Source organism: Ovis aries, chromosome 3, assembly GCF_016772045.2.
Source record: "Ovis aries strain OAR_USU_Benz2616 breed Rambouillet chromosome 3, ARS-UI_Ramb_v3.0, whole genome shotgun sequence".
NCBI lineage: Eukaryota > Metazoa > Chordata > Mammalia > Artiodactyla > Bovidae > Ovis > Ovis aries.
Window position 1 is genome coordinate 206,608,771 of NC_056056.1, and position 15,126 is coordinate 206,623,896.

Below are 15,126 nucleotides of genomic sequence, written 5' to 3' on the forward strand. Positions count from 1 at the left end.
ACATCAATTTTAGAATGAAAGTTCATTGTAAAAGGGATTTTTGCCTTTTTTTCCCTGCTGTATCCCCCAAACTTGTAACAGTATCATTGCTCAATAAATATCTTGTTGAATAAATTGATAAGGTCAAATCAATAGAAATGACTTAAATGACTGGCAATCCATGCAGCTAATTATACAACCATTTTAAAATGTATTTGTAAATTTCATGATATGGAGAAATAGTTGACTTCAGGGTTTGTGTTTTAAGAGGAAAGGAATAACCCTCATGAAAGAAATATACAACCTCGTGGTAACTTTATGGATTTTTTATTAATAGTTCTCTGTGTTTTCTGATTACAAGTCACTTTTATTGCCAGAAAATAACTCATCTTTCAACTGTTTTTTTTTAAAGACACATCCAAACCCAACCCAATTATGCCACCTAGCCTGAACTGAATGCCCAGTTAATTGAAAAAAAAAAAAAAAAACTCAGGATGGATTCTATACACCTATACAACTAATTAACCCCTAAACGATGAAAACTGAATGCTAACTCCACAAGTTAAGAGGAGCTGGGGAGCCCAGGGTAAGTCAGTTAACCTCCATCGCCTTTAATTTACTCATCTGTAAGCTTGGGATAAGGTACTTCCTCATTAAGGTGAGCTTGGAGGTGAATTCATTCTCGTCTAAAGCACTTCCAACAGTGCCAGGCACCGCGGGGCTACGCAAGTGTTGGCTTCTTTTATTTCATTCCAAATGCTGCTCAAGCTCCGATGAGTATAACAACTCAAAATCCAGTCCCCATCCGCCAAGACGGAGGGAGGCAAATGCAACGGAGGAATCCGAGCAGAAGAAAGCCAGCCTGAAGCTGATCGGAGCAACCAGCGGGCACTCGAAAGTGAAGTCGCTCAGTCGTGTCCGACTCTTTGCGATCCCATGGACTGCAGTCTACTAGACTTCTCCGTCCATGGGATTTTCCAGGCAAGAGTACTGGAGTGGGTTACCATTTCCTTCTCCAGGGGATCTTCCTGACCCAGGGACGACGGGATTCATTCTCAAGAAGGTGAGTCCCAGAGTCACTGGGGATCCGAACCGAGTTCTCACAACGGGTAGGACTTCAACACGCGGCTAAGACGTCAGACGTGAGGGACACCTCAAAGGCTCTCGGCCAAGGCGCAAAAACCGAAACGGAATTGCTCGGGTCAGAACTGGTTACAGTGTTCATCACACAAAATGCCACAGGGGTGACAAGGTTAAGTCGAATAATAACAACCGTCACACTTAAGAGTACTAAACCGTAGACACGACGTAAAGTGACGTTAAGAAAGTCAGGATGACGACCCAGTCATTGCTCTCCACTATCGTCTAGGTGCCGACGTGGGACACCAAGCGACTAGCGGCTGGCACACGACGAACCAGCGTCCCCTTCAGGCGGCAGACGTTCTGAGCCAGCACCAGAGAGAAGCGGTCGCGCGCGAAAACTACAGCTCCCGCCGCGGCCTGGGGGGCAGGCCCCGCCCCGCACTTCCGCTTCCGCCACCGCCCTCTAGTGCCGCCACCGCTCTCACGTGCCCCCTCCGTCCAACCTACCAGGGAGCGTGACCGCGCGTGACCCCGCGTGACTGGGGGCCCGAGCCGAAGAAGCCTGGAGGTGGGACTCTGGGACCCCCGTTAGTAGAAAGGCAACCCTAAAAGGTGGAACTAAACTTGCAACTCTCGATAGGGATTGGAGTTGTTACGGTGGAGGGGGAGCCTAACGCCCACGACCGTGGCCAATCAGCGTCCGGGATGATCTGCAAGGCCGGAAAGGGGAAAGGGGCCAAATGGTTCTGCAGTCACATGCCGCGGGGGTCTAGTGGGAGGAGCAGTTGCCCAGCGGCCGCCCAGAGCTTCCTGTTTCCGGTTCCCAGAGTGGCGCTCAGCTAGTCGCTAGGAGGGACGCTGGCTCCGCCACGAGCTCTGGGACCGGGGTCTGTGGCCGGCCCCTCGCTGGCCCTGTCTCCCAGCGACGGGCAGCTACTGGGCCGGGGATTCTGAGCTTTGCCTACTCTCTTTGCACGTGACATGTGAGTATGAGGGGCGTGGAGGAGGAGGGGCTGGAGAGTGCTCACCCCTCGTGGCTGTGACGGGGTCCGGGATCTCTTAAGTCTCGCTTGACCGGGTTTTAGCCCAAAACTCCATATAAGGAGCCCGAGGGCAGAAAAACGGAGGCGTGAGGTTGGGGAGTCACAGAGTGCCCAAGGGTGTGAGGGAGAAAGGATCTCCAAGACTGGTGAGGGGATTTAAGTGTTTGGAAGGCAGGGAAAGGAAGATCGCTGGAGTCTGGAGTCCGCTCTAGGTGTTACCGCATACCCGTAGACTGGGTTTTGGCCCGCATCGTGGAGGGAGGTCAAGGGGCATCATTTGTAAAGGGTATGGCCCTCCGCAGTTGGAAAGTCGGGAGACTAGACGCAACGCGATTGTCTGGAGCCCTCGAAGAAGTTTGAGGGAGATGAATTGTGTTCCTCTTTGTAGGGAGCTTCCGCCCTTGGTCCATAAAGCTGATTTTCTAAGGCTTTTCAACGTTGAGCGGTTCAGCTAGTTAGGGCTACTCTTCCAGAAGTGTGAGCTGCTAGAGACTGGAGATAAGGCCGCCGTATCAAAAATGAGCCAAAGAGAAGAAAGTAGAAATTCCATTTACAAACGGAAAATGTTCATGGCTAATCTTAAGGACTGGGGAAAGTGCGTGGTACAGGGGCCCAGGGATGTAAAGTTCTTTCCAGTTCCTGGCTCCATCATTGGTCATCCCATTGAAGGAGAATTTTTTAGCATTAACCCAAATGAATCTATCATTATAGAACAAGAAAATTGAAAGGGATGCTTCAAAATCTTTAAGCCTTGCTGCTTAAACTCGCACCTTGAGAATCTTAATTGTAGCACATTAAAAAGAGACTCGGAGAAAGCGATAGCACCCCACTCCAGTACTCTTGCCTTGAAAATCCCATGGACGGAGGAGCCTGGTAGGCTGCAGTCCATGGGGTCTGGAAGAGTTGGACACGACTGAGCGACTTCACTTTCACTTTTCACTTGCATGCATTGGAGAAGGAAATGACAACCCACTCCAGTGTTCTTGCCTGCAGAATCCCAGGGACCGGGGAGCCTGATGGGCTGCAGTCTCTGGGGTCGCACAGAGTCGGACACGACTGAAGCGACTTAGCAGTAGCAGCAAAAAGAGACTACCCAGCCCTTGGATTTCATTTCCTTGTGTGTGCTTGCTTAAATGCTCAGTCGTGTGCGACCCTTCTGGGCTGTAGCCTGCGGGGCTCCTCTGTCTATGGGGTTTTCCTAGCAGGAATACTGGAGTGGCTTGCGATTTCCTTCTCTAATTCATCCCGTTACTGATACATTGTTGCACTCCTTTTTTTATCAGGAAGTTTTCAGAAAATATCTTTATGCCATGATTCATTCCAGTTGCCTTACTAATAACTTTACACACCTTTTAATACTTGTATAACCTAAAGCAAGTAACTTCAGCTCTATAAGAATCAGTTTCCTCATCTGTAAAGTGGGGGAAATTATACCTGATTTTCTGGGTTGTGAAGATTAATAAACATAATCTAGATAAAGCTCTTAGTGCATACACCACGGAACCAAAGAGAAGCAGCTCAGATGTAGCCAAACCTTAAGCAAGAAAGAGAAGACTGTAAGTTTGTTCTTATCCTATCTTTTTGAACCAATGAGCAAATAAAAGATCAACTCACCTAATGCTGACTGCAGGGTGTTTAGCTGTTCATCTTTTCCTAGTTGTGTGAGAGTCTTTGTTCTAATTTGGGAAAAGAAATCCTCAACTGTTAACAGATTAGGAACTAACTTTGAAGCCAAAGAACACAGCCTTCTGTGTGAGCATCCCTCCAGAAAACTGGTCCTAGAAAAAAAGAATATCAGTCTAATAAAGGAGCCTCATTTCATTTTAGTCAGTTGGTCACATTGTGTTGTGAGTTGAGCAGTGAGTTAATTTAGGGAAGGTAGGAATTGGAGGTCTGGGTTCTTCATTCTGCCTTCTATTCTGTGAATTGTGAGAGGTCACTTCCCCTTCTTGCTTTGTCAAAAAGAAAGCAAGACTGGCTGCCTGCTCTGATCATCCCAAAAAATTAATGTGAAAGAAGATGTACATATAGTGGTTAAGTGTAGACAATGAGCTCAGAGCCTGACTACCTGGTTCACACTGCTCGCTTACTATGTCTAGTTTTCTCATCTGTAAAATAAGAATAATTGTATTTGCTGCGTAGGGTTTTGGTAAGGCTTAACTGGTTTAATGTATGTTAAATTCCTAGCAAAAAGCAAGCACTCTGTTAAGTATTTTCTATTGATGCTTTATATGTGTTTATGAGAGTCTTAAATTTGAGGGGCTTCTCAGGTGGTACTAGTGGTAGAGAACCTGCCTACCAATGCAGGAGACTTAATAAGAGACTTGGGTTCGATTGCTGGGTTGAGAAGATCCCCTGGAGAATGGCATGGCAACGACTACAGTACTCTTGCCCAGAGACTTCCATGGACAGAGGAGCCTGGCGGGCCACCATCCATAGGGTCACAGAGTTGGACAAGACTGAAACGACTTAGGACACATGCATGCTCAGACTTTGGGGTTAGCTATACTTACTCTCTGCAGACACTTTAATATTACTACAATGAATTGATGTTTGGATAACACCAAGTCAGGGAGATGACTTCCCAAGTATTGGTTGCCCTAGTGAATGTGGGAAACAGAACATCAAGTGTAATTTTGTATAACTCTTTCTTGTGGCGCCTTGGAGGTATGGTGACCCACTTCAGGATGAAGCTGAACATCTCTTTCCCAGCCACTGGTTGTCAGAAACTCATTGAAATGGACAATGAACAAAAACTTCGTATCTTTTCTGAGAAGCGTATGGACACAGAAGTTGCTATTGACGCTCTGGGTGAAGACTGGAAGAGTTGTGTGGTCCAAATCAGTGGTGGGACCAGCAAACAAGGTTTCCCCATGAAGGAGATGTCTGGACCCATGGCAGAGCCTGCACCTGCTACTGAGTAAGGGGCATTTCTGTTACAAACCAAGGAGGACTGGAGAAAGTACAAATCTATATATGGATGCCAGTCTGAGTGTTCTCAATTTGGTCATCGTAAAAGAGAGAGAAAAGGATATGCCTGGCCTCACTGATACAACTGTGGCTCATCACTTGGGGTTAGCAGAAGAGCTAGCAGAATCCACTGTGGTCTCTCTGTGTGGCCGCCAGTATGCTGTGAGATAGCCCCTAAACAAAGAAGGTGAGAAACCTAGGACCAAAGCTCCAAGATTCAGCATCTTGTTATTCCAGTATTGTGCAACACAAATGTCAATGTATTGTCAGAAGAAACAGCATACTAAGAAAAATGAAGGACAGGCTCCAGAAGATGCTCAACTTTTGGCCAAGAGAATGAAGTGGGCCAAAGAAAGACTCCAGGAACAGATTGCTAAGAGATAAAAGCTGTCCTCTCTCAGAGCTTCTATCTCTGAGTCTTGAGTCCAGTCAAAAATCAGATGTTCTTAAAAAAAAAAAAAGAAATGGTCTCAGAGTAACAAATAAGTAAGATCAGCCATCAAAAAGAAAAGTATGTTTAGGATAGTGGGCAAAATTTATTCAGGTACCTATTAGTACCTATTAAATTCTGCTTATTTTAAGTTTTAAATAGAATCAGTGGAATCAGTGGACCAGCATGAAGAAGAATTAGAGGACTTGCCAAAGAATTGATGCTTTTGAACTGTGGTGTTGGAGAAGACTCTTGAGAGTCCCTTGGACTGCAAGGAGATCCAACCAATCCATTCTAAAGGAGATCAGTCCTGGGTGTTCTTTGGAAGGAATGATGCTAAAGCTGAAACTCCAATACTTTGGCTACCTCATGTGAAGAGTTAACTCATTGGAAAAGACTGATGCTGGGAGGGATTGGAGGCAGGAGGAGAAGGGGACGACAGAGGATGAGATGGCTGGATGGCATCACCGACTCAATGGACATGAGTTTGAGTGAACTCCGGGAGTTGGTGATGGACAGGGAGGCCTGGCATGCTGCAGTTCATGGAGTCGCAAAGAGTCAGACGTGACTGAGCAACTGAACTGAAAGAGTATTTAAGCCAAAGTCTAGACTTGTAGTATGAAAATATTTTATGGTAAGCGAGAAAAAGTTGGAAGAATTGAATCTTTGTATCAGGAAAATTGTTGATACTTTGTAAAATTAACACGTAGCAATGGCCTGAGGGATGATTAATGAATACCAAAGTGAATTCTTACCAAAGTAAATCAGTGTATCTTAGGTGTATAAAGGGGCTTCCCAGGTGGCGCTTGTGGTAAAGAGCCTGCCTGCTTGTGCAGGAGACATGAGAGACGTGGGTTCGATCCCTGGATCAGGAAGATTCCCCAAGAGGAGGTCGTGGCAACCCATTCCAGTATTCTCCAATCCTGTGGACAGAGTAGCCTGACTGGCTTCCCTGGTAGCTCAGCTGGTAAAGAATCCACCTGCAATGAAGAAGACCCCCGTTTAATTCCTGGGTTGAGAATATCCCCTGGAGAAGGGAAAGACTACCCACTCCAGTATTCTGGCCTGGAGAATTCCATAGAAAGAGGAGTGGCAGGCTATAGTCCGTGGGGTCACAAAGAGTCGGACATGACTGAGCGACTTTCACTACAGTCCATGCATAGGTGTGCAAATGAGATTAGAGAAAAGAAAATGAGTTTGGAAAACAGAGCCACATGTTTCCATGCCTAAAACAGTTCAAGCATCGAATGAATTGGGTGCGTTAATTGTAAAGTGACTTGGTGATTCTCAAGAGTTATCAGCAACTGGAATGTAGGAAGACAGTTATACTTAGTAGAAATCAAGAAACTCTTGAATTTCATGGCTTGAAGTGGGTTTTAGAATACTCACTCAGACCACTGATCTGGACCTCATGAAGTTTGTTCATCCTATCATTTAAATGGTTGAATGATTTTTTCAGAGATGAGACAGAACAGATAGATGTCAAATCTTAGGTGCTGTGGTTATGTTAATCTCTGTTCATCATTTTTGTGGTAAGTATGAACAAAGACTGTTAGATGCTTCTGAATATTAAAACAAGGACGTAGGGCCCAAAGTATTCAGGTCTCTTTCTCTGTTTTACATCTTTCTTAATAACTTTCAACTAGAAGCGTCTGACTCCAATGCAGGAGACCCGGGTTCGATCCCTGGGTTGGGAAGATCCCCTGGAGAAGGAAATGGCAAACCACTCCAGTATTCTTGCCTGGAGAATCTCATGGACAGAGGAGCGTGGTAGGCTACAGTCCATGGGGTCGCAAAGAGTCAGACACAACTGAGCGACTTCACTTTGACTTTCAGCCCTTATCAAGTGTTCATTGTAATTCAAGTATTATCTTAGGGGGAGGATTTAAGTAGTATTAATGAACTAGTATTAAACTGTAAATAATGAGACATCTCAACCTAACTTCTAACCAAATGGTGGAGGCAAGGATATCTCCATCAGGCTGTCGTAAGTAATTCTTTTATGTTCTCTGCTTTCCCTTTTCTCAGCCCTATAGTTATGTTCTGAAGGACTTACCTATGAATTAGACTGAAAGTGATTGATTTATATAGTTTCCTGACACAGGTGATAGATAACTATTAGTATATGTTTGTGTGTATATATACAGATGTATGGGTTTTCTGATACAGATATTAATATGTGTGTGTGTGTTTATGTATAGATGTATGGGTTTCCTGACACAGTTGATAGGTAGATACTAATATCTGTGTGAGTGTGTGCGTGAGTGTGTGCGTGTGTGTGTGTGTGTGTAGTTGTATGGGTTTCCTGACACAGGTGATAGGTAGATATTAGTGTGTGTGTGTGTTTTGGGGTTTCCTGATACAAGTAATAGATATTAATGTGTATATGTATGTATGTTTGTGTGTGTGTATATATATGTATAGGCGTATGGGTTTCCTGACACAGGTGATAGGTAATTATATATATGTATGTGTGTGTATGTGTATAGATGTATGGGTTTCCTGACACAGGTGCTTTGGCACAGAGATACTGAAAGGTGCTATATTTGTCGTAGGTGCCAAAGAATCTTACTGTTCAGCAAGATCAAAATATTCTTCATTGGTGACACTTAAGTATTTTCTAAACCATTGATTGATTCTTCTGACAATTTCTAGGACCAAAAATATATTCTTGTTTTACGCACACATTGCAGAAATCTCAACAACTGCCTGTATACACTAACTCTGCCCCACTAACTCTGCTGTCCACTTTGTTGATTGCACAGGAAAGGAGCAAAGTAAGGACAGGAAATTAGAGTGGTGTCAGGTGAGGGAGTTGAATAGGGAGTAACCCCCGCTTGCTGCAACTAGAGAGAAGTCCATGCAGCAATGAAAACCCAGCACAGCCAAAAATAAATAAATGAAATTGTTTTTAAAACTAAAAGTTTTGAAAAGAAAAAGAAACCTGGAGACTTAAACATCCAATTCTGTATATTAGATAATGGGGAAAAAAGAACTTGAAACAGAGACAAGAAAATAAAGCCCAGCATCATCATAATGAAGAAAACTGGCCAGTGTAAAGTAATAGGTGGTGAGTGGAAGACTTAACGGGTTAAAAAAAAATGCTATTCATTTATTACACATTGATGTGCTCTGTTTCTTTCCCTGATCCTCTCCCTCTTCCCCGAAACACACACTCCCTGTCCCAAAAGGATGTCCCCCCTCCACAGCTCCTGGAGGACTGGCCTGCTCCTGCTGCTGCTCTTCTCCATGGCAGTCAGAGAATCTTGGCAGACTGAAGAGAAAACATGTGACCTGGTGGGAGAAAAGGGTAAAGAATCAGAGAAAGAGTTGGCTCTCCTGAAGAGGCTGACACCGCTATTTAACAAAAGGTAAATGAGAAGAACCTTAAAGGCCTTGAGAAAACAACTTTATTAAAGAATCTTCTCTTACTAACTGTATTAATTTTTTTATATATTACTACTGAATATAGAGGGGATACATGTATCGTAACCTCCTCTGAGAGGTGGTTCTAATCTGTACTTTAACAATATTGGCCTTATTTGGCCATGCTGTCTCTCTTTCCTCTATGATGGAGAGCGCGTGCTTAGCCCAGTGTTCAGCAGTGATGTGCAGGTACTTTATGCAGAAGAGTAGCTATTTGTAAGATTGGACCCAAGAGACCAGCTTTATATTCAGAAATATCAGATGAACATATTTAGGCCTACTACAACATCATCATAAGGGCTTCCCAAGACGGTTCAGTGGTAAAGAATCTGCCTGCCAAGCAGAAGATGCAGGTTCAGCCCCTGGGTTGGAAAGAACCCCTGGAGAAGGAAATGGCAACCTACTCCAGTATTCTTGCCTGGAGAATCTCAGGACAGAGGAGCCTGAAGAATACAGTCCATGGGGTCACAAAGAGCTGGACACTGAAAATGAAAGTGAAGGGAGCTTTCTTGGTGGCTCAGACGGTCAAGAATCTGCCTGCAATGCAGGAAACCTGAGTTTGATCCCTGGGTTAAACATGACTAAACAACAACAACACGTCATCATAAGTGTCAAGAATCTTCAGATATATAAATCTGAAGATAATCTTTAAGGAACTAGGATATATATCATGAACGTTACACCCTTATTCACAGGGAGGTACTAGCTAATACTTTAGCGTAGTCTAGAGCAATTATTCTAGAAATATCTAGAATACTGTCTGTCTTGGAGGCTGTATTTTCATCAGTCATCATCAACAGTTAGTCTGTCTGGGTCATAGTTAACCTCATGATGCAAAAGATACTATTCACTAGGACATTTAGCCATGAAGTTTGATAAATAAGTTGAACACACCGTTGTTTGAACAGAGGCTGCTGTTTCTAAGGCTGACCGCTCTAACTGTCCTTTTCCTCCTCTCTGCATTTCTGCTTTCAGCTTTGAGAGCACCGTGGGCCAGAGCCCAGATATGTACAGCTATGTGTTCCGGGTGTGCCGAGAGGCTGGCAACCACTCCTCTGGGGCAGGCCTGGTGCAGATCAACAAAAGTAACGGGAAGGAGACAGTAGTTGGGAGATTCAACGAGACTCAGATCTTCAATGGAAGTAAGAGTCTCCCTGTTGATCAGCTCACTGAATCCCTCTGATAACCCTGTATGTCTCAGCCCTAACCAGGCTGTGTCATATGGGTGTGTGTGGTTCAGCTCATCTAAGATACCTGCACCCAGCTCCACCACTCCTCCACAGCCAGGGCACAGGACATTTGTATGTTTGTGTTAAAGTGAGATTAAGCTTTCTTGAAAGCCAATCAGTCTATAATTCACACCAACTTGAGTTATGTTGATAATATTTCTCAAAAATCATAAAATCATTGCTGGAAAGTTGCTGTGAGCAACTATGGTTTATTTTATACCCTTAAGCAGATAAATAAGTGCAGATTGTTGTTCCTGTAAATAACATAATAAAAAACAATGTCAAGAGTTTGGGGCTGGGGTCAGAAGATGAGATTTTTGATCCAGATCATATTTACTTATCCTGTGACTTTGAACAATCATTTGACACTTTGTTTTCTCATACACAAAATTGGAAGCATAATGCTTACCTTGGTCACCTCACATGATTATTAATCAAATGATATTTTGCAAAGAAATTTGAACAAGTAAATACTGAAGAAGGAAGTGTCCCCAGTCTTCAGAGTCATCCACTTTGAATTTATCTGTGGTTAATTTAAGATCTTAGGCTTTCCCTTGCCACCCAGTAATAGAATGGAGCCTCTTCATATTAGCAGGTGTTCAGAGAACGTGACTCATGACTAAGTGTGGATCATAATTGTATTTGCACTATCGGTTGCCTACCTTTAGTGTGGGAAATCAAGATTATTCTTGTATGCATATCTGGTTCTTAGTTGTCTTAACACGAGAACTCAAGCTGTTGTAAAGTGGCGGGTTTTAGTTGGTATTTCTGGTACACCAGAGCTCATCCTGAGGGGTTAACTAAAACCAACTTCACTGAACTTGGTTCCATGCTTCCACAGTGCCCAGGTCTGTCTCTGCTTTTCCCCCACCCCAAAGCTCCTTTTTCCTTGTCCGTCCTCAGGTAATTGGATCATGCTGATCTATAAAGGGGGTGATGAATATGACAACCACTGTGGCAGGGAGCAGCGGCGGGCAGTGGTGATGATCTCCTGCAATCGACACACTCTAGCGGTGAGGCACCCCAGGGCCTGGGAGCCTAGAGAGGAGATGAAAAGACTGGCCTGAGGTGGGACAGAATGTCCAGAGGGAACAAGATAATTGGGGTGGATGGGAGAAAACTAGACATTCAGGGACGTCCCTGGCAGTCCGGTGGTTGACTCCCCACTTCCAGTGCAGGGGACGTGAGTTCGACCCCTGGTTGGGGAACTAGGATCCCACATGCCATTTGGTAGCAGCCAAAAAATTTAAAAAACCAGAAGTTCAGTTTTTTCCTGAGTCATAGGCGTCGGTCTTCCATCATACATGGAAAATAAGTTCTTAAACCAGGAGGAAGCAAATGTTTAGGGGGAGGTTTGTGGGTTTATGCTGCTTTTCAGACGGGCGTCAGAAGCAAACACCTTATCACATAAATGTTGTGTCTGTCCTCTTGCCATCAGGACAATTTTAACCCTGTGTCTGAGGAGCGAGGCAAAGTCCAAGATTGTTTCTACCTCTTTGAGATGGACAGCAGCCTGGCGTGTTCCCCAGAGATCTCCCATCTTAGCGTGGGTTCTATCTTACTTGTCACGTGAGTCCTCCTTCCTTTATCAGTCCAAACCTTTTTTTTTTTTTCCAAACCTTTTCTTTAACTCAGCAATCAGTAGGAAGTATATGGGTCCAGATAGTGTGTGTGCATTTGTATGCTATATTATAATTGGAGGGGAAAGAAGTCTGTGAATATCCTCTTTAAACTCTGCAAGTTTAAAAAAATGAGACTTAATGTTATATTCCCAATAAATATATGCATTTGGAGATGGAGTTTTTTCCCCACTGGAGTACTAGACAGTTTTTATTCAGTTCAGTTCAGTTCAGTCGCTCAGTCGTGTCCGACTCTTTGCAACCCCATGAATCGCAGCACACCAGGCCTCTCTGTCCATCACCAACTCCCGGAGTTCACTCAGACTCATGTCCATCGAGTCCGTGATGCCATCCAGCCATCTCATCCTCTGTCGTCCCCTTCTCCTGCCCCCCAATCCCTCCCAGCATCAGAGTCCTTTCCAGTGAGTCAACTCTTCGCATGAGGTGGCCAAAGTACCGGAGTTTCAGCTTCAGCATCATTCCTTCCAAAGAAATCCCAGGGCTGGTCTCCATCAGAATGGACTGGTTGGGTCTCCTTGCAGTCCAAGAGACTCAAGAATCTTCTCCAACACACAGTTCAAAAGCATCAATTCTTCGGCGCTCTGCCTTCTTCACAGTCCAACTCTCACATCCATACATGACCACAGGAAAACCATAGCCTTGACTAGATGGACCTTAGTCGGCAAAGTAATGTCTCTGCTTTTGAATATGCTATCTAGGTTAGTCATAACTTTTCTTCCAAGGAGTAAGTGTCTTTTAATTTCATGGCTGCAGTCACCATCTGCAGTGATTTTGGAGCCCAAAAAAATAAAGGCTGACACTGTTTCCACTGTTTCCCCATCTATTTCCCATGAAGTGATGGGACTGGATGCCATGATCTTCATTTTCTGAATGTTGAGCTTTAAGCCAACTTACTCTCCCATTATTAGAACTTTTGAAGAAATTGGACTGTTTATCTAATGGTGACTGTTCTCAACCCTAAATGAGTCACACACTGTCTTACTTTTTTCTGATCTAAAGGTTTTCTCAGGCAGACAGCACTCTAATTGGTTTTCTCAGGCTCTACCAGCCCCTTTTTTTTCAACTGACTACCCCTTTTTTGTTTTTCCGTTTTTATGGAACAGAGCTTAGGAAACAGGCAACAATGAATGAGCTCTACTGATTCTGTTTTTGAGTATGGGTGTCTTTCTCCCTCACAGGTTTGCATCACTGGTCGCAGTCTATATCATCGGGGGGTTCCTGTACCAGCGACTGGTGGTCGGAGCCAAAGGAATGGAGCAGTTTCCTCACTTGGCCTTCTGGCAGGATCTTGGAAACCTGGTAGCAGTAAGTAACAGGGCAGCTGAGAGACAAAACAAATGACTGACCATCCGTCCTGGTTTGCCCAGACTAGAGGGTTTCCTGAGATAAAGGACCTTTGGGTGCTAAAACCACCCCAAGTTCCAGCAAACCGAGACAATTGGTTGCCCTAATACAGGGTAATAAGCAACATAGCACCTTAATGTCTGACCTTCCAGACTGACTGGAAGAACGGAACTGTTGCTTAGATTTATGAATCTGATCCAGCTATTTGGGGGCTTACATGAGGAGAAGGTGTTTCCCCAAATTCAGTTTAGGCCAATCACTGGAGCTTTGGGGTTTTCTCTTCATTATCCCTGGAGAAAGTTCTTGCCACCTTCTTAGACCATAAACATGCTGTGCCCACCTGAAAGTTGCTGATTTCACATGATCACTTCTTTTGCTCTTCCCTCTATAGGATGGCTGTGACTTTGTATGCCGCTCTAAACCCCGAAATGTGCCTGCTGCCTATCGTGGTGTGGGGGATGATCAGCTGGGGGAGGAGTCAGAAGAAAGGGATGATCATTTGTTACCAATGTGATTGCACTTTAGATGTCCAGCTTCTTCAGCCCCCAAACCAAAGCGTCCTCCGGCAGATTTCTGAAGCAGTCTCTCATCTCACCCTCAATCTCAGTCTTGCTTTCCGGTTTGCTTTTGGTTTGCATCCACCTGTCAGTAGAAGAAATGCCTTTCCCTTTGTTCCCTGTTTGGTTTTCCCTCCTGAGAGGTACAGCTGCAGGACAGAGATAATATAATAGGGCCAATCACAACAGAGGCTGTTGCACTGTGTCTTCATAACCAGAAAGTACAAGTAGAGGAGTTACTGTGAGCAAAAGGGTGCGGCAGGCTCCCTGACTCTTTTTTAAACACGTTTTCATAAGTTTTTGAGACACTGGATTTCTTTAATTAAAAAAAAAGAAACATTATTTATAGATTTGATTGCTTTCATGCTATTACTCTGCCCTACAGTAGTCTCCATGAGAGTCTGGATGGAACTTGCTGCTGGGAACTGTTTTGCAGTAATTACTTGGTCACAATCCAAGGACTGCCATTTGATCTGAGCCGGAGAAGTTGTAGACTTAACTTCTCCCACTTCAGATCAGGATGGAAACTGAAATTTCCCAGGATTACAAGGTACCAAACATCATTGGCCCTGGAGTGACCTTACAGCTGGAACTGGGCCCTGGGTCGTCATCTTGGGTTACTGGTCCATCTGCAGCTAAAATACCTAATCCAGAAGTGCAGTCCATTGGAAGGGACACTGAAATGGACCTCCTGTGCCACAGGGTTGCAGAAGCGGGAAGTCTGTTTACCTTGTAGTGGGATATCCTTGACGGCTTGCTTCTCCTGCTTGCAGTCAAAGCTGGCAGAGCTTTTCTAACTCCTAAAATGTTCCCTCTACCAGTATTTCTAAACATGTTGAACTTTCCTTCACAGGCATTTGTGTGTGTGTGTGTGCGCCCCCTCCTTTCTCCTGAAAAGGGAATGGAAGCAGAAGTGGGACACGCAGGGCTCTGCCATCTTCGGCCCTGGGTGCAGGCTTCTGCCACACCTGTCCTTGCTTCTGGCTCAGGGATGTGTCTTCTTGCCCAGCCTATCTCCGTGGGGAGAGGGCCTTAAACCTCTGATGCTTCCGCCCTTCCATTTAGGCCACGTGCCCAGAAAACTGGCCTGATCTTTGAGAGACAGGGAGCCTGGGGCACTGAAGAGGAATGTGGCTCCCCTGGCCACATGAGGACGGAATCAATAAGCAGGGGGCTTTTTTAGCCTTTAGGCAAGAAAATGAAATTATTTCATCTTTGGACTTTTAGATACTATTGGAATGGTATTTTTTCTTTTCTAAGCAGGGAAAATGATGTTATAAAAGCATTTTTCTGTTACGTGTTTGCATTCCTCCGCATACTCTGGTGTTTTAAAAATGCGAAAAATATATATACATTTTTTTGTACAAAAACTTAAAAGATTAAAAAAAAATGGCCTAGTCATTTGTGTGGAAGAAGCCTGTAACA

The 15,126-nt window shown here is 44.5% G+C and overlaps 1 protein-coding gene and 1 pseudogene across 2 annotated transcripts; both read left to right on the forward strand.

Annotated features, from left to right (window-relative positions):
- Positions 1–1,562: 1,562 nt before the first annotated feature.
- Positions 1,563–15,102, forward strand: M6PR (mannose-6-phosphate receptor, cation dependent). 2 transcript variants are annotated; one of them, XM_027967902.3, is made up of 7 exons: positions 1,563–1,630; positions 8,697–8,876; positions 9,907–10,073; positions 11,064–11,173; positions 11,599–11,729; positions 12,979–13,105; positions 13,536–15,102. In XM_027967902.3, exons 2-7 carry the CDS (start codon positions 8,698–8,700, stop codon positions 13,656–13,658), a joined length of 837 nt encoding a protein of 278 aa, XP_027823703.1. In that variant the 5' UTR covers positions 1,563–1,630; position 8,697; the 3' UTR covers positions 13,659–15,102. The 2 variants fall into 2 exon arrangements, with proteins under 2 accessions (XP_027823703.1, XP_004006946.1); XM_004006897.6 differs by lacking the exon at positions 1,563–1,630 and adding an exon at positions 1,865–2,045.
- Positions 2,052–5,540, forward strand: LOC132659485 (small ribosomal subunit protein eS6-like; annotated as a pseudogene).
- Positions 15,103–15,126: the final 24 nt, after the last annotated feature.

What these genes read in the sequence shown, in the direction of transcription:
- M6PR (XM_004006897.6), top strand. An exon ending in GCAATCGACACACTCTAGCG is followed by an intron (nt 11,174 to 11,598) that starts GTGAGGCACCCC and finishes TCTTGCCATCAG; the next exon opens with GACAATTTTAACCCTGTGTC. An exon ending in GGTTCTATCTTACTTGTCAC is followed by an intron (nt 11,730 to 12,978) that starts GTGAGTCCTCCT and finishes TCTCCCTCACAG; the next exon opens with GTTTGCATCACTGGTCGCAG.